The sequence below is a fragment of the Carya illinoinensis genome, chromosome 9 (assembly GCF_018687715.1).
Source record: "Carya illinoinensis cultivar Pawnee chromosome 9, C.illinoinensisPawnee_v1, whole genome shotgun sequence".
Lineage (NCBI taxonomy): Eukaryota > Viridiplantae > Streptophyta > Magnoliopsida > Fagales > Juglandaceae > Carya > Carya illinoinensis.
This window is the reverse complement of record NC_056760.1, coordinates 13,438,902-13,466,863: the sequence shown is the minus strand read 5'-3', so window position 1 is coordinate 13,466,863 and position 27,962 is coordinate 13,438,902. Positions and strand designations below refer to the sequence as shown.

General features: G+C 39.2%; 1 protein-coding gene across 1 annotated transcript; it reads right to left on the bottom strand.

Annotated features, from left to right (window-relative positions):
* Positions 1 to 99: 99 nt before the first annotated feature.
* LOC122277699 (serine/threonine-protein phosphatase 6 regulatory subunit 3-like) lies at positions 100 to 27,305 on the bottom strand. Its single transcript, XM_043087790.1, has 19 exons — positions 26,963 to 27,305; positions 24,817 to 24,920; positions 13,173 to 13,259; positions 13,014 to 13,089; positions 12,854 to 12,928; positions 12,617 to 12,670; positions 11,767 to 11,826; positions 11,305 to 11,421; positions 9,762 to 9,856; positions 9,458 to 9,660; positions 8,224 to 8,321; positions 7,899 to 8,002; positions 7,658 to 7,823; positions 7,391 to 7,513; positions 6,923 to 7,005; positions 5,093 to 5,234; positions 3,888 to 3,917; positions 2,316 to 2,386; positions 100 to 1,183 (listed from the first exon to the last, which is right to left on the bottom strand). Exons 1-19 carry the CDS (start codon positions 26,999 to 27,001, stop codon positions 565 to 567), a joined length of 2,346 nt encoding a protein of 781 aa, XP_042943724.1. The 5' UTR covers positions 27,002 to 27,305; the 3' UTR covers positions 100 to 564.
* Between the last annotated feature and the right edge of the window lie 657 nt (positions 27,306 to 27,962).

Here is a 27,962-nt window from a genome sequence, read left to right as displayed (position 1 = left end):
GATAGTCTGGCTGTTCGCTCCTTTTCGTTTGGAATCATACCCAAGATACCATTATATTATAACATAAAGGAGAAATAACAAGCTGAAGAAAACCTTGACTGCGACTGAAAATCCAGAGAATATTATTACGGAGCGTGTATGTATGTTTGTAAGAAAACAAAAGGCATTCATGTGAAATTTCCAATAACAGTCAATATAGCTTGATATTCTGGGAGGAAGGGCAATGGTACAATATACACAGATTTCTTGTGCTAAAAATCCATGCAACACGTAACAGCCTTGTTTCACCTAGCAAAAAGTTGAATTGCTAAGAGTTTGAAAATCAGAACTTGCCCTTTTCATTTCTACCAATATTGAGAGGGAAAGAGAGAGACGGAGAACCGACTTTCATGGGTGGGGGGTAAAGAATCATCAGCCCCTATTTAACACTGCCCCCCACATTCATGATGTACACAAGGCTCTAAAGTTACAGCCGCCTACCCAACCTGCAGAATTTTTCTTCCCACCTGATCAATGTTGCAACGCATAAGTTAGCCCAATCAAACAGATTCTTGAAAATTTACATTAGTTCCCTGTTTGATTAACATCTTTTTTGTCATCTTCTGCCTCAGGAGCACCTTCGGTCCTTTCCACCATCAACACATCATCAGAAGCAGTTGGACTTAAATTTGGATTCTCATTACCCAAATTTGACTGTTTTGAAGGATCAGAACCGGGGTTCTCATCAGTTGACGCCAGCAATTGTGCAGTAGCAGTTTCTTCATTCTTCTCCAATCCATTGGTAGATGATGAAGGTTCAGCTACATCTGTCTCGCTAGGTTTTGATCCAACTGGAATCTCACCATTGCGTAGAACATCATCAGATGGATCACCAGAGTCTGAAGTCTCCCTCCACTCAACCCATTCGGGTGGCTTATCAGTTTCACCATCTCCCATTTCTCCTAAGTTCTCAGACACAAGATGTGTACTGTCTTCTGATTTTGTTCCTGTTTCCGGAGAAGATGTTGCAGTGTCAACCAGGTCATCATCTTCACCAATAATTACGTTATCATCACTGCTGCCGCTAATAACACCAGCCTCCTCAGTATTAGGCGATGGAGAAGCAAGTGAACCAATTGACCGTTCATTGGCAATTATTTCATCCTCAAAAGGAAACCAGTTGGAATTTGTAAATAGTGAGCCACTGCACACACCAAGACATGCAAAAATAACCAAGTCAAACAACTGGGATTGCATGTGAACACAGAAACAGAACTATGACACCATAGTATATAGATCAGAATCAGTAGAATGAAAGCTCAGCAAAATCACTTCTTTTTCTAATCAAAATACCGAAAAAATAAAAGCAAAATAGGAATGCCATTCCATGCCAACAAATCATTTAGAAACCTATCCTCTGTATCATAGGGCCACCACGCCAAAGAAGAATCAGTACGAGACTTGTGATCATTAAAAACTACCACATTCTTCAATAAGCATGTAAGCCAAAATCGCAAGAAGCTACTCAGGCATATAATCTTCCACAAATTTAAAAAAACTAGCACCCTAGCAAATGTAGTACAAGCAGCATCCCTGCCATTCTAGTCAGCAGGTACACATTGGTTTTCCAAAAGGTCAACCGATTCCTGGTGTAAAGACTTGGATTGGTGAACCTAAAGCCTATAAAAGGTTGGATACAGCCTACATCAATGTTGAACATGCATGCACACAATCCCTTTATCCTCCACATCATGTAACAGCCCATATGAAGCCGATCTTTTTTGTGGGGTTGGGGTTTTAAATATGCTATATTAAAGGATTAACAAGTAACACAATAAATCGTTGCCTTGATAAAAATTGCTTTCAACTATAATCAGAAATGCTATAGTCTTATCATTAAGTGGTTGTTTTATATAAAATATTGTACTTCTCATTGTTTGGAACTTCAGAATTTAAATTATGAGGCATTATGACCACTAAAAAATAAAAAATTATTCCTGCAGGGAAGTATGTAATAAACTCTCTTAGAAGTTATTACACCTTATACGTAACAAAATGTTCATTTTAATTCAAACAGATGCACACTTGCGCAGCTGCGCCATACACCTATAGGCTCCATGAGGTCTTTACAAATAAGTGCCTCTTAAGCTTTTAACTACACTGGCCAACATGAAAGAACAATAAGCTATTCCAACCCCCCACCCCATATAAATAACGCCAAAAAAATCCAACAAAAACAGCTTAAAAAGACAGACAACACCCTCCCCATGGGCAACAGTATATTTCTAATTCAGAACTAACAGACAATAAAAAGTCAAAGAAGACCTTGTGCCTACCTTTCTTGGTCATCTCCCAGACGAAGAGAAGATAAAACAACTTCCGCAGATTCATCATCAAAATAAACATCCTGCCAAGTATCCAGGTAAGAAACATATCCATTATTCATCTATTTCCCACTAAAACAGCCGCTATCAGGGGAAAAAGGGACAAAAGTTGCTATCTATGATACATATGATATGCATGTGTAAGAGCGATTATAATGCAAGATATGCACTGATCTCTTGTTCTTTTTCCCCATCTCAGAAATCAATCCTTATAACAGGTCCTTCAGGGAAAAAAAAAAGGCGAGCAATGTTTTACATTGATGAATCAGAATAACAACTCACATGGATGAATTACGAAACATAATCCATATTGAACAGCAAACTAGCTCAATTGTTAACATATTTCATTAACCCAACTAAGTTCAAGGCCCACAACTTGAAATGATTATTGGATGGCGCATCGTTAAAATAAAGGTAAATGACTGAAATTAATTTTTACATCCAGGGCAATCAACTACGATGCTAAGGGAGGTAGCTCAAGTCAAGGGAAGCCTAAAAGGAGGGATTTATGAAGGCGTCTTAGTAGAGGGAGTTTCGGGAGGAGTATTAGTCTTAAGGGAAACAAGGGGTTGGGGATGGGGATGTGTGTTCTATTCCAATTCAGGCTTGATGTATTTCGGATAGATTTCTAATTTTCACGGGCTTTTTGGGTCATTAGGAGCTCTCTAGTATGGACTAGGTGTTTACCTGTATACTTCTAGTGTACTTGGTTACTCCTATTGATATATATATAATATTTTTACTCAAAAAAAGATAAAAATAAAATAAAATAAATTACACAACAGACATGCATGCCAACATCATGTAATTCCACCCAAAAGTCCAATTCAGATAAGATTACATTGCATAATTTCCATGTTAAATTTTCTTTTATAGGTAATAAGTTATTTTATTGAAATAAGGATGGGCATAGCCCAGGTACACATTTCCATGTTAAATAAAAAGAACATTCTGAATTGCTTATTTTAATTTAAAAATGCAATAATAAATGTAGGTAGACCCTTGGGGGAAAGGTTTAGTAAATAACTCTTAAATAGTCATGTCCTACTCAATCCTTAAGAGGGAAGAAAATATTCACATATGGACCTTTTTGGAAGGGTTTAATATTCACATATGCTAAAAGATCAATCTTCCTACATCGACTTCAGGCCAAAGTGCTTTCCTTAATGTACTTTCCTGATTAATGCATCAAACTTACTGGCTGAAAACTCAAGTAACAGGAGATATTCATAAGTGACCAAAAAATGATCCCTTCATAGATACTCATAAGCAACCAAAATACGACCCCTTTCATAGATGATCAGGCAACCAAAATATGATCCCTTTCATAGACCTAAGATCATTTCCAAATTAAACTAGGCCAGTGAAAAACCATGAAATAACCATCAGACCCAATTTTCCTAACTCGAATGGAAGAGTAACCCCAGTTAATTCTTTTCTTTTTCCTTGATAGGTAAAAACTTATTAATATCAATAGGCTATTCAGAAGATCATACACCAAGAAGTCCGTAATGTATCCCATACCTCATCATCCCGTTCAAGTGAACCATGAGCCTGAAAAGTATGAACAAGGAGTTACATAATAAACAACTATCTAACATATGAATAGTAATTGGAAATTGATGTAGGGTAAAAGGAATAATGATAGGACTGATTTAGAAAGATTAAATAAAGATCAGTAAACTGTGAAGTCACACGTAGTGTGGGCCACGGGCCGTATAGGATTATGTAAGAGATGAAGGTAAATAAAACTGCATTATCAAAAGTCACAGAATATATGTTAAAAACAAGGATGTGATGCTAGTTTATCCAATAAGTATGCCTATTTGGTTGAATATAGTTGGACTTAATGACACTCCATACCAATAACTAACATGGGATGATAGGACTGATTTAGAAAGACTAAATAAAGATCAGTAAACTGTGAAGTCACATGCAGTGTGGGCCACAGGCCTTATAGGATTATGTAAGAGATGAAGGTAAATAAAACTGCATTATCAAAAGTTCCAGTACTTAATTGTTGAATATATGTTAAAAAGAATGATGCGATGCTTTTTTATCCAATTAGTAAGCCTATTTGGTTGAATATGGTAGGACTTAATGACACTCCATACCAATAACTAACATGGGATCAGGGACACATCGCAACATAAAGCTTTTTTTTTTTTTTTTTTTTTGATAGGTAATAAAAGCAATTTTTTTTTAGTAAGTAAACATAAAGCAAAAATAGGGGCTTCACATCATTGTTTTTACACATCATAATGCCTTCACCATCTTAGGCAAACTTAAGGCACACATCATTTTCCTAGAATGGTGAAAGGCATTATGATAAAAGTACATAATCGAATTGCTGTACAAAATCATGGCATTTACAGCAAGGGATGACTTTGCCTAGAATTTACAAAAGTACAGCAAGGGATGAGTTTTACTAGTGCACCACGTGCAAAATCATGTGCACCATGTGCCTTCTATTTTCATACTACGCAAGCATAGTGGACATGATTTTGCAGTTTTTCAACCCTTGTTCAATCTTTTTTCCTCGGATCCTAGGCTAGCACCCCAAAAGCCGATAAGTTAAGTCTTGATGGTGCTCATCTTATTTAATTTAAGCCTCATAAATCCTGTACTTTTGTGTTTCACCCATTCATATTTCCACTTGGCATTTGTTTCTTATCTAAAAATATTAAAAAGCACTAAATAAGTTCTATGTTAAAAGTTTTAAAAGGCACCTCATCAACATCATCATTGCTGTAAATTCCATATCGAAAAGCCTGGCTTAAATTATTAGCCAGGGCTGCAACGTCATAATCCCTGTCCTGGTAATCATCATCATCGCTATCCCTAGTCCGATCTTGCAGTGCTGTTGGCCGCCTGTTATAAATGATTAAATTGTAATAAAAATGAAAATATGAGGCAGAAAATGAAACAATAAAAAAGTCGCGTTTTTATTTTTTTATCGGTAAACAAGATTTTATTGATCAAAAGAATAGGCAATAGCCAAAGTATACAAAACATATACAAAACACCTGAGCATGCTAGTTTACAGATACAAGGAAATCATGAAAAGTCATGCCATGAAAATCAATTACAAACAACCAATGGAGTATAGTATTGAAAAACAAGGTTTTAAGCTCATCCATTGACCACACTTGACCTTCAAAACTTCATTTGTTCCTCTCCCTCCAAATACACAACCATTAACATATTAGAACCATCTTCCAAATTGATGTGATGTGAGAGTTACCCTGAATGTCTCTCCAAGAAGCGAGGAGGTCAATTACCCGTCTCGACATCACGCAAGCTAATCCCATCCGAGCAAAGACTTCATTCCACAAAGTCCAAGCAATCTCACAATGAAATAGTCGATGGTCAACCGACTCTGCACTCTTTTTGCACATACAACACCAATCCATCCCTATGATTCGACGTTTCCTTAAGTTGTCTAGAGTGAGGATCTTCCCCAAGGAATCAGTCCATAAAAAAATGTTGCCTTAAGGGTTGCATTTGTCTTCCAAAGACTCTTCGATGGAAATGGATTTGTATTGTGCTTAGTCATGGCTTGGTAGAAAGAGCTAACTGTGAACTTCCCTTTCTTAGAGGGGCACCCAAAGATCCTGTCTTTGACTCCCCCTAACAAACGGGTGGAGCACACTAGGTCATGGAACAACAAAAATACATCAATTTTTCAATCTTGTGCATCTCTAAGGAATGTAACGTTCCATTGGGGAATACCATTAGAGAGTATGAAGAGGTCCCCAATCGAGGCTTCTTTCATACTTGCTATACCATAAACTTGTGGATAAGTTTCCTTGAGTGCCCTATCACCACATCCTAGATTGTGCCAAAATCTAATTTTGGATCCATCACCCACGATAAAGCAAGAGTATATCTTGAATGCGTCCCAACCTCTTATATGCTTCCATGGCCCCATACCATAAGGTCCGCTCACCTCATTGGAACACCATCCTCCCCATGGTTCACCATGCTTCAATTCAATGACGATTCCCCCCAAAGTCCCCCTTTCATTGTGGTATCTCCATAGCCACGTTTTTATATTAAATATGATTATGTTTATCTTCTCAATTTTATATCCAACGTCTCAAGGGATAGAGAATAAGGAATAGACCAATCCATTGTTCTCAGTTTTATGATGGATATGATTGGGTGGATCTTACCCCTACAAACCCGCCCTCCCCTTGTTACTGGAGAAGTTCAATTTGAGCAAAACTCATTGCCCATAGATACAGTAAGATGTTTCAACATGATGGCCGTCTAATTGTGATTCCAACAATAGAGGATGAAGGTCATAAACAACCCCCACCCATCAGAGGGTTCAAATGCAAGATCGGTTTCATAGGACCTAGATCTTGCTCGTTTGGACCATTCATAGAGATATTATCATCATCACCATTATTATTATTATTATTGATAATGAATTATTCATATAACTAAAATAACTACAAGAATAAACTTTAGTTTCATTTTACTTGAGGCTGAATCAGAATACTTTTATCCTAAAATGTGAGATGACTAGCAACATTTGACATGAAGAAACATACCCACAGGCCCACTGATAGACATTTTCAACTGCATTCCGCTTTGATAGAACATTTGTATGCCAATCACTCCATTCACTATTTTCCTGTCGAATGAAAAACCACTCAAAAATGAGTTTTGAAGATGAACATTATGAAGGGAAAATGGCATTTAACTTTTGAACTATCAGTTCCATTTAGTTTTGGCTGACAATTGCATTGATTACAACCCCACAATCAAATGACTAACTACAATAAAAGTGGATACCTGGTATGAAAGCAACAGAATAAAAGATATCTACTGTTATAATCTTTTGATAAATACTCATCTATATCTCAATCATAGATGTTATTCAGATATATTCAGAACCAAAATTGTGAACTAATAACTTTTACAGGGCAAAGATCCATCGTAATGACTGAAAATAATATGGAGCCCAATATAAATACGTCAATAAAGGCAGACCAACGATTCAAGACTTGGTAATACACCTGCAAAAATGTCTGAATCTCGCTGTTGCTATTCCCCAATTGAACAAGCTTGTTGGATATACGAGTTAAGTGTCCAATATTCCCTATCCTTGGAGGCAATCTATCCTCAGCAGGGACAGTTGGCTGCAGAAAAGAATCGAAAAGCATAACATCAGATGCCACTTCGACATTTGCACAACAATCTTTGTATTCCAAAAACAGAAAAAGAAAACTGAGGCTTGTCTTGGCATGGAGATATTAATCATTTATAGAGGAATAGACCACTACCTTGTTTAAATCGGTTGCCAATTTATCATTATTTTCAGCTTCAAGAATTCTCCCAACAAGATTGCACTCATGAAGAAGATGATCAATAAAAGGAGCATTCTTGCTCTCCAAACATGACACTAGTATGTTCTCTATGTGATGATGCAGGAAATTATTGTATGGGTACCTTCACAAGAAAACAGAGGAGTAAGGTTTAAATCCCATCACTCTTCATAAAGAACAGACTTTTCTTTTAACCTACTCAAAGAACAAGTCTAAAATTCTTTGTACAGCTCCGAGGCGAATTAATTCCTTCTCTGCAGCTTCACTTCCAGCGGTCACTAAAACTGAGATGAACTCCACAATCTAAAAAATTCAATGAGTGATAAGAATCAGTATAAACTTGCAAATATGGTCATCTGCGAATATAATCAATAAGCAATGGGTTTGGCTAATATGTAAAAACATACCAACAAATTAAAATGATAAAAAATCAGTAGTCTATGATTATAGATAGAAGAATGATGATGAACATTCACTGCCAGTACTACACCAAATAGGATCTCAAAACCTCGAATAAACAATACCTTTAAACGATGTTTTCCAAGAGGTGGTTGTAACTTGCCATAAGTAGTTAACAGGACATTCCCCGCAGATGAAACATCCAAAAGCTTGAGTAAATCACCTGCAAGATAAATCTGATCAATATTTGTTTGTTCTCCCTATAGAATGCATGCACAAAACTATTTAAATAGGCAATTCTATTCCCCAGTATCCCCATATTGATCCTAACACATGATTCCCTTACTAATTTTTTTTATTGATGATAAGGAATAGGTGTAACCCGAGTATACAGGTCGTATACAACAGAAAACATCCGAAAATCATGAAAGCTCAGTCCATTGAGATCTACACCTAGTGCGCAAAGGAACAAAGTGTTAAAAAATAGATGTGTAGTCCATTCAAATCTTTTTTCCTTTTTTTTTTATAAGTATTAGTCCATTCAAATCTTCACCAGGTTCTTTACAAGTTAATCCCCTTGAGTCCAATAGAATCATGCTAATCAGCTCAGAAGTTTCAGTGCTCTCCATGGTTAGCCTCTCCGTCTTGCAGGTTCTAATCCAAATATGGATTCTTGCAAGCTGACCTCTAATAATATTAAAATTACAAACCAACTACCAATGCATCTTACGCATTTTCAAGAATGAACATCACTCCTAGGCATTGCTCTTGTATATGACCAGTGTACTTAGGCTTTTGCCTATTTCTACCATCAATAAAATCTTATTTACTAATTAGAAAAAGGAAAAAGCATTTTCAAGAATAGATATAGAACTTTGAGTAATTTACAACTGTTGATGACAAGACGCATCCCTAAATAAGTTTACCAGTCCACTATATGCTAGGTCCATTGACCTATGCTTATGTGCACATACTTGTCACCCTCAACCAAAATCAGCAAAATTGCCGCCCAAAACTGGTTTGTTCTAACATTTATTTATTTTTGATGAATTGGTTTGTTCTAACATATCAAATAAAAAAACTCCTTATAACTGAACAGGTAGATCAAAACTGACATGAGTCACATCTTCCTCAATCCCCCCATCCTTACAGAAGCGAAATTGAAAACATCACAATAGCAGAAATTTTGGGAAACATTACGGTAAAGGGGAAGGCCCAAGTAAATATTGCTGATGGAAATCACACAATGTTTGCATGAGTTAGATCACAAAAATGAATTAAGGGAAAAGATGATCAGGGGAATTAACTGTTAAAAAAAGTAAAACAAGCAAACATCAACATGAAAGAAGGTACCCTTACTTAGGCTTTCCAGCATGCCTTCAACTGTCTCAGGATTAGCAGTTACTTTAGAACCCTGAGTTATTTGGCGGTTGTATGTATGATACATTCCCAAAGTTAGCCTCTTAGGGTCTAACAAAGATATGCATACAGACAAGGAGTTGACAAGAACAGAATTTGGTCGTGAGTCTTCCAAGGCATGACGGAATAGCCTTCCTATAAAACTGGAAAGACCAAAACATAGAAACTTCATAGAATCAGTGGAAAAGCCATAGCAGAACTATACGCACATTTTCTACTCAACATGAGATGAAATACATGCTACCTTGGGCTGGAAATTTTAGCAGCAAGCCCGGGTGGAGCAAATCGTGTAATAGCACAAAGCGTTTCTGCTGCATTAACATGAACTTCAGGAGAGTCCTGTAAACATGTCCCATAAACATTCCTCTAAAATCAATCCACAGTTCCTCTACCACTAAATCAAACTCATCAAACAGATGATCCTCTGATCAAGAAAAGCAGTACAGTTATAGGCTGGCATGATTCCATGTAACTTATTTTTTTTTTATACTGCCTCAATTCTGCATGTCTGTGGGCAGAGATAGACAGCAGAAACGAGCTTGGAAAAGAGACTTGAAACAGATTTCAGTTCTTTAACGTGCTAAAGTTTGGGCAACAATTGACCAGCAGGCAGTAACAAACAAAATTTAAAGGAAGGAACTAGCGTTACTGTGTTCTAGTGTGCATGTGAAAAAGCACATGCATCTAAACTTTTGTAACCCAAACTTCCATCAAACTGTTAAAACATGTTTTTATCCTACCAAAACATATTGTAATCCTATTGAGTTTTCAAGTTCCCCATATGGAATATACATTGCATTGAAGATTTCTGAGAACAGCATCCCGACTAATCCCGGGGGTGCACAGGCCCTCGCCAAGGAGTTTCCTGCAAGTGCACCTCGGACAATTCAAAGGGAAATTCCCCCAATCAGATGGCCCCAAGAGATGGTTTGCACCCATGGGGATTTGAACCCACTAAAAACAAAAGCTATGGGTCCTAAAAAATATTGAATATTTTTTTTAACAAGAATAAATGTATGTGGGAGTTCATTAGGTTATATATAGTATTTTGCTTTTTTTTAGTTACTTTTCTTTAGTTTCCTTAGGTAAATATCACTTCAGACAAGCTAAGTAAACATCGGATCACTTTGGTGAATTGGTGCTATATGCGTAAAAAGAACTGGGAAACTGCAAATCATTTGCAACTACACTGCGAGGTAGCCAAAAAGTTACAGAATGACTTATTTGACAGAGTTGGGTTAGCTTGGATAGTGCCTTTAAGGTTGATAGACTTTCTAGCAGACCGGAGTGGTTTTAGATGGCAGTCCACAAATTGAACATGAACATGGGGTTTACTTCCAGTATTTTCAGCCGGCAAGCAATGATCCACAAACCGCGAACACATGCTATTTCATTTTCATTTTTTTATAACACATCCTATTTCACCAAGGTCCATGTGTACTAGAAAATTGAAAAGTAAAAGTCTTGTGATTCAAAATCTTGTACATAGAAATGAAATACAGAGAATAGCATGCAGGAATCAATCCTATATGAAATGAAAGGCTGAAATTGCAGGCAGCTATTTAACTTCTGGAAGAAGATAAAAGGCTATTATGTCCTCCAAAATGTTTATTCCAAATTATCAGTTTCAGAAATCAGTGACAGCAAAAAAGAGGCACACAGAGTGACATGCATAAAGCAACAGTATAATATACAACAGAATAAAAACTAGGAAAGAAGAGACCAACTGAGCAATGAGACATAATCATTTGCATTGACAGGTTTTTAGCATAATTAATGTTGCTTACTGAAGCATTGAACTTGTCGACAATCATCTCTAGCACATCTGTGTCTTCTATCCACTGCATTACTTCGACATAGTTTGTATACATATGTTCATCAGCACCAATCAGACGAATTAAAACCTGTTCAATAAGGAAACAGGACTCATAAACCATTCTGCAACCAAAATTACACTCAAACTATAACAGCAGGTGGGGTCAAAAGTTTAAAGTGACAATCACTGTTGTTTAACATAAGACGAAGATGTGGAAAAAATTAAAAAAATAAATAAAGCACCAGTGTACACTAATTCTGGTGATACAAATGATAAACATCAGAAGTATCCAAAACCCCTAAAATACAAGATGCGACCACAAGAACACATGCATGTAGACAGCAGATAGCATACAGTTGCACTTGAATATGCACAAACACAACACAGGGTGTTCAAGACCAGAACCAATAGATAAAGGTGATCACCAACTAACCTCCATGATAGATGTAATTCCAATCAGGTCAACTAGCTTCCTTACTAGATCCTGATGGGCCTGGACATATGCACAAGGCATAATTACATATTAAAACAAAGAACTAAACAATTCAACTCATGATAGAGAAGCAGCTTATAAGAGTTACCCATTAGTCTGCGAAAATAAAGCTGAATGGAGAAGCAAGAGTTACTCATTAGCATACAGTTGCAAGATATTATTACTCGTCCTAGAAAACTTGAAGACCCAATACCCATAGTTCTCTTTTCCAAAATCTAAACAATATATGTAAACAAGATTTTGCTAAAACTCAAAATTTAGCCTCAAATAAATAAATAAATCAAGAATACTTCTTAAAACTTAAAAGTTTGACCCCCCCCCAAAAAAACGAAGTAATTAAATATCATTTTCTTAAACTCATAATGCTTTTTTCAGTCCTTCATTAAGTCTTGTTTGCTATTTCTCTCTAGGCTGATGCATATGTTGGTAATTTTTTTTTTATTACAGCAAAACATAGAAGCCTGTTTTTCATTTATTCTCAACACAGTAGGTTGACACAAGAGGTAAGGGAGACTCTAGGGTGAATCAATCCACTTCCCCTTAATCTCTAATACACGAGCACCAGAGGAATGGGGCTACAGTTGATTAAAATGAAGAGACAAAATACAGAGGCACCAGAAAGAAACACCTTCCTGTACATCAACACAGGCTTTAGATGTGTTTTTTGTTTTCATAGTATTTCTACCAACATGTACAAATAATGAATAAATTTATTAGAAGTAATGGCCATCTCACGATAATTATTAAAAGTAACCAGAGAGAATATTTTGTGAAGAAACAATTCACTTACTTGAATATATCGCATAAAAGGGACTGTTTTACGCAAAAACAGACATATGACAACCTGGAAATAAGAAATTAGGGCACATATGGCCCTAGAGAATATGTCATTGATAATTTCTTTAACACAAAAAGGAAAGTGAAGAGAAAAGGAGCTCAGATAAAAGATATAACTACAAGCACATAATGAAACAAGGACCATCCTATCCATGCAGAAGATAAACCTAAAAGTTCAACAAAGAAGTACCTTGCTGAAGTACCCAGCCAATAATGTGCTATGGGGGTGTTCTGCTTCCAGAAAGGAGAATAACAAATTCATCAACTGCCAACAAGCAACAGACAAAGGAAATTAGTAACAGAAGTAAGGTTTCAAAGACAGCAGGATGTGAGCACATAAAGTTCCTGACCTCTTCATCCTCAACTAGTGTTTTGAGTATTATATCAACTTCACAAGTAAAAATCTCACAGGCAATAAAAGGAAACCTGTGAACACAATAATTTCAAGAATATCAATCACAATATACATCCAGGTTTACAGAAGCATCTGGGGGGCAAAACCATCCTACTTGAAAGTTCGCCTCTTTTCAGCATCCTCAGAAGCTTCATCCACAATATATCGTATGAGCTGTTCAACCTGAACTCTTTCTCGCAAACTACAAAAAAAAAAAAAGGTAAAAGGGCATATAAAAAGGCCAAAAGAAAATGAAATGAAATTCACTTCCAAAGAAAATTAATCAAATCACCGTTAACACTACTGTGAAAATATTAGAGTCAATTTTCTCTATTTTATTTGTGAAAATCGAAATCTAATCCTTACTCAACAACCCTTCATTTACAGCTTTAACCAAGGCAAAGGAGATGAAAATTACTGTTCTAGGATTTTTTTTTTCTTTTTTTTGTAATAAAAAAGGATTATTTTCCCACGGGGGGATTGTGAAAAATTTATCGACTCAAGTACAGCATCATACAGTGAAGAATTTTACATTTGAATCGTTTTCCACACATAATAATGACAAACCATTATGATGTATCCAATACAAAAAAAAAAAAAAAGAACCATGGGTATTGCAACAATTCATTTAAGCATATTTTGCTAATCTAGATTAGCAATGCATTTATAAGAGGCATCCACATCGATATACTTGCACAGAAAACTAAGGCAGATATCTAATGTGAGACCCTTAGGGGCGAACTGTGACCTTGTGGTGGTGGAACACAGTGAAGGAGAAGAAGAAGAAGATTCGGCCAGTGATCTCTTCCTATCTGACGAAGAGAGTTCTCAAAGGCTTTTACAGGGGATTGATAAGCATGGAGGGGAAGTGGGTTTAGTGATTGGAGAAGTGAACTTGGAGGGGCAGAAGGAATTTAGGGTGCAGAACCCAATTCCTCTTAAATGTATGTACACAGATTCATCCATCGTTACAGATTGGGTGTTCCAAACAGTGAATGAAATAAAGGACATGGTGGGACTAAAGTGTGAAGGTTATGAAAAGCAATTCATGGCATTACTTACTGCCGTCGAAGTGGGTCACCAACAACAAAGGAACATGGGGTCCAAGAAACAGCGAGAACTCAATAGGCTAACATGGTCCATGAATTCTGAAGGTAGCTCAAGCAGGGAGAGGTCAAAAGGGAAGAGGCTAGCTTATTCCAATAAATGAAACCAAAAATTCTCTCGTGGAATGTCTGGGGTCTAAATGACGCCGGTAAGCGGCTTCAAATAAGAAACTTACTGCGTGGGTGGAAGTTGGACATTGTTTGCTTACAGGAGACGAAATTGAAAATAGTCAATACAAAAATAATACGAAGTATATGGAGCTGTTTTCATGTTGATTGGGTATTTTTGGCAGCTAAGGGAGCCTCGGGAGGAGTGTTGGTGATGTGGGACCAATGGGTGGTGGAGAAATTGGAGGAGGCCGTGGGGTTGTTCTCAGTGGCATGTTCTTCTAGGAGTGTGATCGATGGGTTTATGTGGGCCTTTGCAGGTGTTTACGGACCTAACGCAGACAGTGACTGAAGACTTTTATGGGATGAACTAGCTAGGTTACACAGCTGGTGGGATCTTCCTTGGTGCATTGGCAGTGACTTCAATGTTGTGACAAGATTCTCAGGCGAGTGTTTTGGAAACAGACGAATACGTCCAGCAATGGTAGACTTCTCGGAATGTATTTTTGAGTTGAACCTATTGGACTTACCACTAGCGGGGGTCATATACACATGGGCTAATAATCAAACGTGGTCTAGATTAGATAGGTTTCTAATCTCACCATAATGGGAAATTCACTATCCAGAGGTGTGGCAAAAGAGATTGCCTCGCTTGTGCTCGGACCATTGGCCCATCATGCTGGATTGTGGGGGGATTCAAAGAAGGCGGCAACATTTTAAGTTTGAAAACATGTGGCTGCAAACTGAAAGCTTTGTGGATAGGGTCGAACAGTGGTGGTCTTCATACAAAATTTAGGGTACTCCTAGTTTTGTTTTTGCTAGAAAGCTAAAGGCTCTAAAGCAAGATTTAAAGCTTTGGAACAAACAGTCCTTTGATAATATTGGGGAACTCAAGAAAATAAAGCAAAGGGAGATACAAGAGCTAGAAAGGTTGCAAGAGTCAAGGCCTTTGAATCCGGAAGAACAAGCCCAAAAGTTAGCATTGGTCGTAGAGCTCGAGAGGATCATCTTACTAGAAGAGATCTCGTGGAGGCAGAAGTCTAGAGCTTTATGGCTGAAGGAAGGTGACCATAACACTAAGTTTTTCCACAGGGTTGCTAATTCTCATAGGCGATCCAACAACATTGAGATGCTGAAGATTGATGAGTCAGAGTGTAGGGATGTGCACGTGATTAACAATCACGTGGTTAGTTTTTTTGAACAGCTTCTTTCTAAGCAGGTGGGGTGGAGGCCTAAGCTAGAGGGGTTGACTTTCGAGTCCATTGGACCTTTGGACTCCAACCGTATAGAGAGGCCATTTGAAGAGGCAGAGGTCCTAGAAGTGGTAAGGAAAATGGCTAAAGACAAGGCTCCGGGGATGGGTTCTCTATGGGCTTTTTCCAAACTTGTTGTGAGATCCTAAGGGATGACCTAATGGAGGTGTTCCACGAGTTTTATTCGTTTGGAAAGTTTGAGAAAAGCTTAAACGCCACTTTTATAGCCTTAATACCAAAAAGGGCGGGAGCGGAGGATGTACAAGAGTTTTGCCCCATTAGCCTAGTCAATGGGGTCTATAAGATTCTATCCAAGGTACTGGCAAATCGCCTTGGTCAGACCGTAGGAAAGATTATTTCAAAGCCTCAAAATGCTTTTGTAAAGGATAGACAGATTCTAGATGCAGTGCTCATCGCCAATAAATGCCTGGACAGTAGATTGAAAGCGGGTCATCCAGGAATTATATGTAAGCTAGACATGGAGAAGGCGTATGATCATGTTAACTGGGATTTTCTTATTGACATTTTGGGGAAGTGTGATTTTGGAGAGAGATGGCGCTCTTGGATCCGATGGTGTATATCTACGGTGAAATTCTCAATCCTAATAAACGGAAGCCCTACTGGATTCTTCAACAGTACACGAGGCCTAAGACAGGGAGATCCGTTGTCCCCATTACTTATGTCATTGTAATGGAGGTTTTGAGCAGAATGATCTCAGTCCTAGTTGCAAATGGGCATATGACTGGTTACTTGATTGGAACCCCAGGAGGGGGTAGTATTAACATTTCTCATTTGTTGTTTGCAGATGACACCCTAATTTTCTGTGAGGCGAATCAACTCCAAGTTAGAGTACTGAAGGCACTCCTACTTTGCTTTGAGGTAGCTTCAGGCTTGAAAGTGAATCTAGACAAATCAGAGATGTTGCCTATTGGTAGTGTTCAGCGTCTAAGACACTTGGCGAATACTCTGGGGTGTACGACTGCTACACTTCCCATGACGTATCTAGGCCTTCCATTGGGGGCCACCTCAAGAGTAGTCGCGCTATGGGATACTGTGATTGAGAGAGTAGAGCAACGTTTAGCAGGTTGGAAGAGAATGTAATTATCAAAAGGGGGTCGGATTACGCTTATAAAGAGTACTCTATCTAACCTTCCAACATATTATCTATCCCTGTTCCCTATTCCAGCAAGGGTGGCACTCCGTATTGAGAAACTACAACGGGACTTCTTATGGGGTGGAATAGGAGAGGAGTTCAAGTTTCATCTAGTCAGGTGGAAACAGGTTTGTAAGCCATCTCGAATGGGGGGTTGGGTATTAGAAAGCTGAGAATCTTTAATCAGGCGCTACTTGGAAAGTGGTTATGGAGATACCATAGAGAACCAGAAGCTCTCTGGAAGTTGGTGATTGAAAGTAAGTATGGGGAATTATGGGGTGGTTGGTGTTCTAAGGAAGTACGAGGGGCACATGGTGTGGGATTGTGGAAACATATTAGACAGGGATGGGAGGTCTTCTCTCACTATACGAGGCTTCGTTTAGGAGAGGGAAACAGGATCAAATTCTGGTATGACACCTGGTGTGGTAATTGTGTGTTGAAGGATTTATTTCCGACATTATTCTTGGTTGCAAGCGATAAAGAGAAATCAGTGGCGGAAGTCATGGTGGTTATGGGGGAGCAAATCCAGTGGAATATCAGTTTTAGCAGGGCTACTCAAGATTGGGAAATGGACAAATTTGAAGCCTTTTTCAGCCTCTTGTATTCAACTAAACCAAGTAACTAACTTCTGGATTTGTTATGGTGGGTACCATCGAGTAAAGGCTTGTTCTCAGTCCGTGCTTTCTACAAGGCCATAACACAAGAGCAACCCTCTCAGTTTCCTTGGAAAAAGCTTTGGAAACACAAGGCACCTCTCAAAGCGGCTTTCTTTGTGTGGTCCGCTTCACTGGGCAAGATTCTCACAACGGATAATTTGAGAAAACGAAGGGTGATCATCGTAGATTGGTGTTGTATGTGCAGGAAGGGGGGAGAATCCGTTGACCATCTTTTATTACATTGTGAGGTAGCTCGAGGGTTATGAAACGAGGTTTTTTGTAGACTAGACTTGGGTTGGGTTATGTCGGAAACAGTTGTGGCGGTTCTTGCTAGTTAGACAGGTCTGAGGGGTAACAACCAGATTAAGGCAATTTGGAAGATGATCCCGATATGTATTATGTGGTGCATGTAGCAAGAGCGCAATGAACGGACATTCGAAGATAAAGAGAGATCAATTGAGGAGCTGAAAATCTTCTTTTTTAGAACTCTCTGTACTTGGGCTATTGCTGTTAGTTTTAATGGTCAAAATTTACATGAGTTTCTTATTTCTTTTGACCCTACTTAGTGTAGGACATTCTTTGTACTGAACGTGGCATTTTGCCTATTCTTTTTTAATATACCTTCTTACTTTTCTCAAAAAAAAAAAAAAAAACTCTCACATTGGGTGGATGAAGAATGATAGGGGTGAATGAGTACGAAAAAGTATATTGAGTGCCAAATCCATATAAGGAGCTTATTAAGCGATCTAAACTTTATGATGATTTCAATGAGCTCCAATATGCGCCTTGAAGAGGATGTCAAGGATTTAAGCAAGAAAGATTGCACCACCAAGCTAAAACCCACCTCAGTGGGTGAAAAATGATATAAGTGAATGAGTGTGATACAGGTGCATCAAGTGCCAATTACCACATTGTTTTCTAGTTAAGTGTGGAACCGGGCTTCATAATGATTTTAACAGTCGTTACACTTAGCCAGATACACTCTTGATGGTGGTGCAAAATGAGACATCATGCATATAAGTCATGCGTATGGAAGGATAAATAAATATTATTTAATTAACTTTGAAACAAGTTAAATCTTATCTTCAACACACTTTTGAACCATTAATAAAATTCACTTTCTTATGTTATACTTAATTCCATACTTTTTGTTCAATCATCCATGCTAGAATGGCAAACTGCTACCAAAATGTATTTAACTTAGCACTACTTTTATTAATGCTTTTTATTTACCTCCTTTCAAAAAAAATTATAACAGATGGGGAAAAAAAAGAAAATTATAGTTGAGAAACTTTTTTATAACGCAAAGCCTCACCAAAACAGAGCCCTTTGGACCCACCCCTAGGGAGTAAACCCCGGATACATGACCCTGCCAAAACTGTTATAAGGTAATCCAGAGGAATTTTTTTTTGATAAATAAAAATTATATTAATCAAAAGAATGGCAAAAACGCCTGTGTTACAACTCTAATGCCCCACCTAAGTAGGTGCATTAGAGGCTAGAAAGTCCCGAAGGGCCATACCATTAAAATCAACAGCTATGGCCCAGCTACAAAGAGTTCTAAAAAATAAAAGTTTAAGCTCCTCTATAGATCTTTCTTGGTCTTCAAACGTCCTTTCATTGCGCTCCCGCCACAAACTCCACACAATGCAAATCGGAATCATTCTCCACATAGCTTTAATCGGCCGCCTTCCTCTTATGCTTGGCCAGCTAGCCAATGCTGCCTCAACCGTTCTTGGCATCACCCATGTCAATGCCGAGCGAGCAAACACCTCGTTCCATAAAGTCCTTGCTACCCCACAATGTAACAAAAGGTGATCGACTGACTCTCCTCCACTTTTGCACATACAACACCAGTCTGCAATGATAATCCTTCTTTTCCTTAGATTATCAGTGGTAAGAATCTTACCCAACACTGTTGTCCAGACGAAGAAAGAGGCTTTTGGAGGTGCATTGTGACGCCATATCTTCCTCCACGGGAAAAGAGAAGTAGGCTCTGGGGTAAGAACCTTATAGAAAGATTTAACCGAGAAAATACCTTTTCTTGTTGGCTTCCACCACATGACATCCTCTTGCTGGCTGTCTAGATTTATAGAGTATATATAGCTGTAAAAATCTGCAATGCTACTCATCTCCCAATCCTGTAGCGCCCTACCGAAGTGAATATTCCAAACAATCCGTCCCTCCATCGCCTCCATAGCATCCGCCACTGAAATATTCTTTGCACTCGCCAGTTGGAAGAGAGATGGGTACGCATCTTTTAAGGCCCGACAATCACACCACACATCGCTCTAGAATTTAATCCTGGATCCTGTACCCACCTGAAACTTAACAAAACGGTTAAAAACCTCCCATCCTCTTCTAATGTTTTTCCACAAACCAACTCCATAAGCCCCCCTTACTTCTCTCGTGCTCCACTCTCCCCATAAGCCGCCATACTTTTTTTCTATAACCATTTTCCATAGCGCATCTGGTTCTCTGGGATATCTCCATAACCATTTGCCTAATAGTGCCCGGTTAAACACCCTTAGGTTTCTAACACCCAAACCTCCCCCCTGGATAGACTTACATACCTGTTTCCACTTGACCAAGTGAAACTTGAACTCATCTCCCAATCCTCCCCACAGGAAATCTCGTTGAAGCTTCTCAATACGGACTGCTACACTTGCTGGAATTGGAAAAAGAGATAAGAAATATGTGGGTAGATTAGAAAGTGTGCTTTTTATCAAGGTGATCCTACCGCCTTTAGACAAGTACATTCTTTTCCACCCTGCCAGTCGCCGCTCAATTTTCTCAAACACCATATCCCATATAGAAGTAGCCCTTGAACCACTCCCCAAAGGCAGTCCCAGATAGGTCATAGGAAGAGAAGCAACCTTACAACCCAGCGTTCGTGCCAATAGGCGGGTGTTTGGAACCGACCCAATTGGCACCAATTCTGATTTATCCAGATTCACCTTCAGCCCAGAGACAGCCTCAAAACAGAACAGTACAGCCTTTAGCGCTTGAACCTGCCTATGCTCAGCTTCACACATGATCAATGTATCATCTGCAAATAATAAGTGGGAAATATCAATGATGCCCCTGCTTGGGGTACCAATCGGGAAACCTGCAATAACACCATTCACAACCAGTGCCGATATCATCCTGCTTAGCGCCTCCATGACCATGACAAACAGCAAAGGAGACAATGGATCCCCTTGTCTCAAACCACGTGAACTCTGGAAAAATCCCACTGAGGTTCCGTTCAATAGTACCGAAAATTTTGCCGAAGAAATACACCAACGAATCCAGGCCCTCCATCTCTCCCCAAAACCACACCTCCTTAATAAGTGTAAAAGGAACTCCCAGTTAACATGATCATACGCCTTTTCCATGTCAAGTTTACACATGATTCCTGCTTTCCTGGCGTTTAGTCGACTGTCGAGGCATTCATTGGCAATTAACACTGCATCTAAGATCTGTCTTCCTTTAACAAAAGCATTTTGGGGTTGAGTAACAATCTTACCCATCACCTCACTTAGTCTATTCGCAAGTACCTTGGATATTATCTTATACACCCCACTCACTAGACTGATAGGCCTAAAATCCTTAATCTCCGTCGCTCCCACCTTCTTAGGTATCAAAGCTAAGAAAGTGGCGTTAAGGCTTTTTTCAAATCTTCCCACCCTAAAGAACTCCTGGAAGACTTTCATTAGATCTTCCTTAATAACACCCCAACAGTCTTGGAAGAAACCCATAGAGAAACCATCCGGTCCTGGTGCCTTGTCCTTAGCCATTTTCCTCACAACTTCATAGATCTCTCTCTCTTCAAAATCCCTTTCTAAATGTGATGCGTCACTCAAACCAATGGTATTAAAATCCAGCCCATTCAGAGGAGGCCGCCATCCCGCCTGTTCCTTTAGCAAGTTCTCATAATAACCCGCAACATGATTGTGAATTTCCTGTTCATCTCTGCACTCCATTCCATCCACCTTCAACATTTCAATGTTGTTATTTCTCCTGTGTGAGTTTGCTATTCTGTGGAAAAAGCCCGTGCACCGATCCCCTTCCCTCAACCATACAGCTCTTGATTTTTGACGCCACGACACCTCCTCTAATAGGATTAACCTTTCAATTTCTGCACCCAGCTCAACCTTTCTGTCTTTTTCTGCCTGTGTGAGGTGTTGTACCTCTTGGAGTCTCTCAAGCGCCTGAAGTTCCGCCAGCTTTGCTTTTTTGGATTCCCCTACATTGCCAAACGATTCCAAGTTCCAAGTTTGGAGATCCTTTTTAAGAGCTTTCAATTTCGCCGCAAAAATGTAACTCGGGGTTCCTTGAAACTGATAGGAGGACCACCATTGTTTAACCCTATCCACAAAACCTTCTGATTTTAGCCACATATTCTCAAATTTAAACGGCCGACGACCCTTCCGAATACCTCCACAGTCTAACATAATTGGCCAATGGTTCGAGCCAATACGGGCTAGCCTCTTCTGCCAAACCTCCGGAAAGTGACTTTCCCATTCCGGTGAAATGAGAAAACGATCCAGTCGGGACCAGGACTGATTATTCGACCAGGTAGCGATACCCCCAGCTATAGGCAGATCTACCAAATTCAAATCAAAAATGCACTCTGAGAAAGCCTCCATTGCTGGTCGTAATCTTCTGCTTCCCGATGCTTCACTTGGGAATCTCACGACATTGAAATCCCCCCCTATGCACCAGGGGAGATCCCACACACTGTGAATCCCGGCAAGTTCATCCCATAGCAAGTTTCTTTCAGAATCTGAGTTGGCACCATAAACACCTGCAAAAGCCCAACGATAGTTATCGGCTATACTCAGAAACGAGCATGCCACCGTATAATTACCAACAAATTCCTCCACCCTTTCTACCACACGTCTGTCCCACAAAACCACAATTCCCCCTGAAGCTCCATTAGAGGCCAAATAAGCCCAATCTACATGTACACCACTCCATAAACTTCGCACTATTTCTCTATCCATACCTTTCAATTTAGTTTCTTGCAAACACACAATATCCGCTTTCCATTCCCTAATCATATTTCTAATCCGCAGGCGCTTATCCCCCTCATTAAGCCCACGAACGTTCCATGACACAATTTTTGGTTTCATGGAGAAACATTCTGCCCCTTCCCTTTTAACCTACCCCTACTAGCACTACCCTCCATGTTCATCGACCAAGTCAATCTTTGGAGTTCCCTATGCTTTTTTGATTTTCCTTTATCCTTTTGTTTGTGCCCTGCTTCGATGGCTGTAAACAACGCCATAAACTGCTCCTCATACCCATCACACTCAAGCCCCACTATTTTTTGAATTTCTTTCACTTTATGATAAACCCAATCTGTTACAATCGGTTGGGAAGGGAGGCAGAAATTTAAAGGGGTAGGTTCCTCCAATCTACTCAGCAGAATTTCGTGACTGACTCCATCCAGATCAATATCATCCAAACCCACTTGTTTTTCTTCATTAGGAAGCACAAAATCACCCTCCACCGAATACCTACACTCATCGGGCCCATCTCCTTCCTCTGCCTCAAATTCCGAATCACTGCCTGGTTGGATTATGGGCTCCAAACCATCTTCCCCATTGATTCTAGAGGATATCGGCGTTTTCTGGCCATTACATAGAGAGAAAAAGTTCCCTTCACTCATCGGCGTTGAATGGGGTTGGACCGGGGTTGGGCTGGGTACATCTGTAGTCGCCGTGACCTTGCCGGAGTGTCCCCCTGTTCCCGTCGGCAACTTCTGTGGACTCACCGGCGACATCTGACTCGACTGCGTGCACAGAACACGCGATGGTGTCTCAGTGAAGATCGACGGGTCAGCGGGTCGGGGTAACCGATTCGAAAAGCTCGGGTCAGGGCCAGCAGGACTTAAAATTGGGATGGGCTGGGATGGCCCAGGCCCAGGCCCAGGCCCACATCCATTTAAAAACTTCGACGGCCCTGATTCCTCTAAAACAGCCACATGGGCCGTGCCAGGCCCAGGCCCAGGCCCAGGTCCATGTCCATGTCCATCTCCATTTAAATCAGAACCCCACGTCCCCGCTCCCTGACTCTCTTCTCCTAACATCAATTCCTTCCCTTTTATTTCCTTTTTCATCCCGACATAGGCACGTAAATCTTCCAGCTCCCTCTGCATTCTCCTCACCTGTCCCTGCAACTCTAACAGTCTCCTACTACTCACCCACGTCTCCTGTCCCACCTTAGGCCTGCCGAAAACTGACCTCTGTACTGTTTTAGAGGCTCGAGACACACCCCCTTGCTGGACCGCCTCTGTTTTCTGCACGCCGTTTACTTGCTTTGCCGCCGTGAGAGCCTCTGCGTATGTGACAGTATGGGGTTTCCATGCTCTTCTGTACAACTGATTCCCATCTCCTTTTACCGCCGGCACCTTTTTGTGTGTCATCTCCTCAACCATCTCCTTGAGGCTTTTCCATCCCCATCCACCATACCCTTCTGGAAAACAGAGTAGAGATGTTCTTCCCTCACGCCCATACTCTGCCATCGACAGATAACTCCCACGGTGGTTTGCACAGCGTTGAGCAATAAAACTCCTATAACCTTCTCGGACCACCGAATACATCTCCTTTCTTCCTCCCCTCAAACATTCCTCCAGCACACGTACCAACCATAGTATTGTATTACGGCAGACCACCACCTCGTATTTTTCTTTCCAACCCCTTTCCGTTACCCGAAAGTTTACTCCCTCGCTTGCGATAGTGATTCTCTTAGATTCTACCACTAACTCCCTAATCTGAGACATATCTCCGACAGGGCAATCCTAGTTATGTGCTGCCATATAAGCTCAAGGGCTCTCAAGGAGGACCTGAAGAAGTGGAATGAGCAGATTTCTAGGAATGAAGAATGCCGAAAAAAGACCCTCCTCGACGAATTACAAGGTTTGGAGGATGTGGAGGAGGAGAGGGGTCTCACAGAAGAAGAAAAGACTAACAAAAAGCAAAATCAAAGCCTCGACCTTCTTGGAGATAAGTGCAATAAAGGTTGCATTCAGACTTTTTTAAAACTTCCCATATGAATAAAATTCATGAAAAACCTTCACAATATCCTACTAACAACATCCCAACAAGTTTTAAAAAAAGCCACAGAAAAGCCATCGGGACCCCCCAAGCCCATCCTTAGACCACAATAAGGTAATCCAGAGGAATTACCAATGTGGAATTGAAACAAGGTTGTCTAGGTCTATGACCGATCCCAAACCCTCCCTTTGACCACTAGGCTACACATTGACAGGTAAATTAAAGTTGAAACACTAAATGTTACGCCCTAACTCTTAACCCACTTCTCCCTAGTTAAAATATCAAAACATGATGTCACATCTCATAATATCCTGCAAAAAAGACCTTCCCCCAAAGTCATGAAGCATCAATAAGTTCTCATACATATCAATGAATCATTGAAAAACAAAATAGCTTGAAAGTAAAAGAAATAAGGAACAAGTAAACGAAAAGAGCATTACAAATTGATAAGGCGACCATTAAGAGCTTTGCATTCTTGAATAATTTCATCTTCGTCAAGAAGCTCCTCCAATGTAAAATTTTCCTTGTCCAAAATAGTCTCCACCTGCAATGAGCATATATCAAGAACAAATAAGATAGAAAATAAGAAGCCTAATTGACTAATACATTCAAAAGGAATATGTTTTACCTTCAAAGTAGCAACAAGAACATAATAGAAGGAAGGCCAGGTAAGATTCCTCAACCAAAAACTCGCATCAAACAAAGTTCAATTTATAAATCTTTCAGCCCTCCCACTAGAGGCATAGAAAATGGTATCCCTAATAATTGAATCCTAGGTACGCCTCCCACTAGAGGCATAGAAAACGGCATCCCTACTAATTGGATCCTAGGTTAACTAGTTCATGCCACAAAATTGCCTACCGAAATAGTATGCAATGGGTTGATATAGAATTTGATGTGATGTAACACACTAAGTGCTTGTGTATTAATCATTGGAGCAAAAATGAGAGTTAGAAAATCCATAAAAGCAGCTGGCCCTTCAGCTAACAGCTATGCACTTCATACAATCTAAACAAACTAAAACACCTTATATGAAGTAATGAATCCTTTGTCCACCTCATACCTATCCAAAAACATCTCATGTCTTGTATATTGTGTCCCTTAAACTTGAACGATGTGAATCCTATGAATGATGAGTTACACATCTTGTCTCCACATAACAGAAACATATGAATGGCATTCACCCATCTATCCACCACCACTTTTTTCTAAAGGTTCGAATTCATTGCTCTATTTCTCCTTGCATTGCTATCATCCATCTTAACAGCATCACCAGCATGTAACTTAGCTTTTTTTTCACCTTGCACTTCCAAGTTTCATTATAACCACTTTCATATCATCATATGTATGTATACAAGAAGTTACTTAGAGGAGCTTCAAGACTTTGTATTCCATGGAAGCTGTTGCTACCCAAAAATGAAGTAATTAAAGATAAATATTGAAATGCTAATTCCTCAATTTCATTAGCTACCTATAAAACGAGGCTCAATAAGCATACGACTATCATATATAACATAGTACCAACAATATGTTTCTCTCATTTTGATAGGATGAAAATGCCCAATTTTATCAATATGCAGGGGAACTCTTATATGCTATCAATGATTCAACATGATAGTTCAGTTTACACCCAGCATGACAATAGAGTTCGATCATTTGCATGAAAGGGTGCTACCTACTCCATAAACGTTCTAAGGCATACAATTTTAATCAAATCCACTTCCGCTTCACAAATCGAATACATAGTAAAATCATAGTAAGTATCCCCTTATGACCTCCACCCACATCAAAAGTATCTTTAAGTATCTTTGCCATTTACTTTCAACTAAATTCATCACCATTTGTAGTTTGGCCAAGAGTGCAATCACTGCATGCTTATGAAAAGTGCAATGTATGGGATCCAATGTTTTGGAAAGCTAGACTTAAGAACCTTCAAGCTTTCAAATTTCTATGTACGACAAATTGACATTTGCAGTATCTGCTTCGGTAGATTTGCATGGTATCCACATAAGTGCTTCATGGGATTCCAAATTATATATCCCATTCATTTCTAAACCTTTTAATTATAGCAAAGGTCAGCTTTTCTACCACGCAGACAAGCAACATTGTCCTCAACTTTGATAATAGAGGGCTTACACATAGATTTGCAGCCTTCCATCAAACTGTTTCTTAGCAGTGTCACTCCGAGGGGGAAACAGGTATGCTTAAAAAGTTCATTCCGTGAAATTCAGACTGTAAGTTCAACTTAGATGTAATAAATACTATAATAATCTGATGAATCCCTAATTAAAAAAATAAGGAAACTTAGGAAGTTAGAGGAACAAATAACATAATTTCTTTAGTCTAATTTTCCATGATGTGCCAAAGTCCCACATAATGGAAGAGAAAACGAGTACTGGTTATTGGTCCAAAACAACGACTAAACTAAATTTATAAATCCAATTCCTAAGTCTCATCCTACATTTTATCACAACCAAAGAGAAAATCAAAACAATCCACGTCATTGAATGCACCTCTTATGGTATAAATATGCTACACATTGAATGGAAGAAACGAAACAAAACAAAACCCGATCCAACAACTCACGGGAGACGTAGTGGACAACCCGGCCATACGCCAAAACATTCTGAATTCTATAGAGAAACCTCCTCCACAGAACGAAACAGACTCAGATCTGCGGCGCTCAGAAACCCTAGCGCAGCCGCCTCGCCAAACTTCCGACCAACCGCGGATTCAACAAACCCCGACCGCCGAGAGCGCAGCAAAGATCGAAACGAAACCCTAGAGTCCAAACCGAGGCATTGGATTAGATCGAATCCAGACCACGGTCTGCGAGCGAGGAACCAAAAAAATAAAAACCTGCAATCGCGGGAGGGGGGGGACGAGAGTATTTGGAAATGAATAGACTCAGTTGGGCTGAAAATAATATAAAATATATATATATATATATAGATATTTGAGATATTTATTTATTTATTATAATGACGTTTATATTAGGAACTTGGGGTATTGAAAACAATGAAAAGTGGCAATGATCCGCCGCAGTTTTCATAGGTTTGGTTACTAGTTGCCTTGACGCCCCAAATGTTGGAGGCATACTGTCCACTTGCTGTACAAGCATTTAATGCATAATCCAGTTTTTCTTCTTTCTAATTTTCTTTGCATAATATTCAAAAGAAAATGATACCAATAATTCAATTCTATTAAGCACGAGGATGATGCGTGCTTATTGTTGTTGATTTGTATTATTACACATGGCAGTATGCGATTGGATAAGAGAAATTGTTGATAAACAAGGAGGAAAATGCCCAAGAACAGGACTCTTTTTATATTTTCTCTCATATCAGATTCAACCGCCTCGCTATTACACAAATTATTTTATTTTATTTTTATAATTTTTATAAATCTTACATAAAATTATAATAAATAATTTAATTTTTTAAAATTTTAAAATAAAATAATATTATAATAATATTTTATTTAATTTCTCACTTTATAACCAAACAAACCAATCAAAACAGCAGATAGTTGAGAGTCTTTTGATCAAAGGAATATTTTTCGTCTGCATGGGACCAAGCTATGTACT

Coding starts and splice junctions, on each gene's coding strand:
- LOC122277699 (XM_043087790.1), bottom strand. CDS start 27,001: ATGTTTTGGCGTATGGCCGGGTTGTCCACTACGTCTCCC. Junction 7,824..7,898: donor ATTTTAGACTTGTTCTTTGA/GTAGGTTAAAAG, acceptor TTTCTTGTGAAG/GTACCCATACAATAATTTCC. Junction 1,184..2,315: donor CTGGGAGATGACCAAGAAAG/GTAGGCACAAGG, acceptor TGGTGTGTGCAG/TGGCTCACTATTTACAAATT.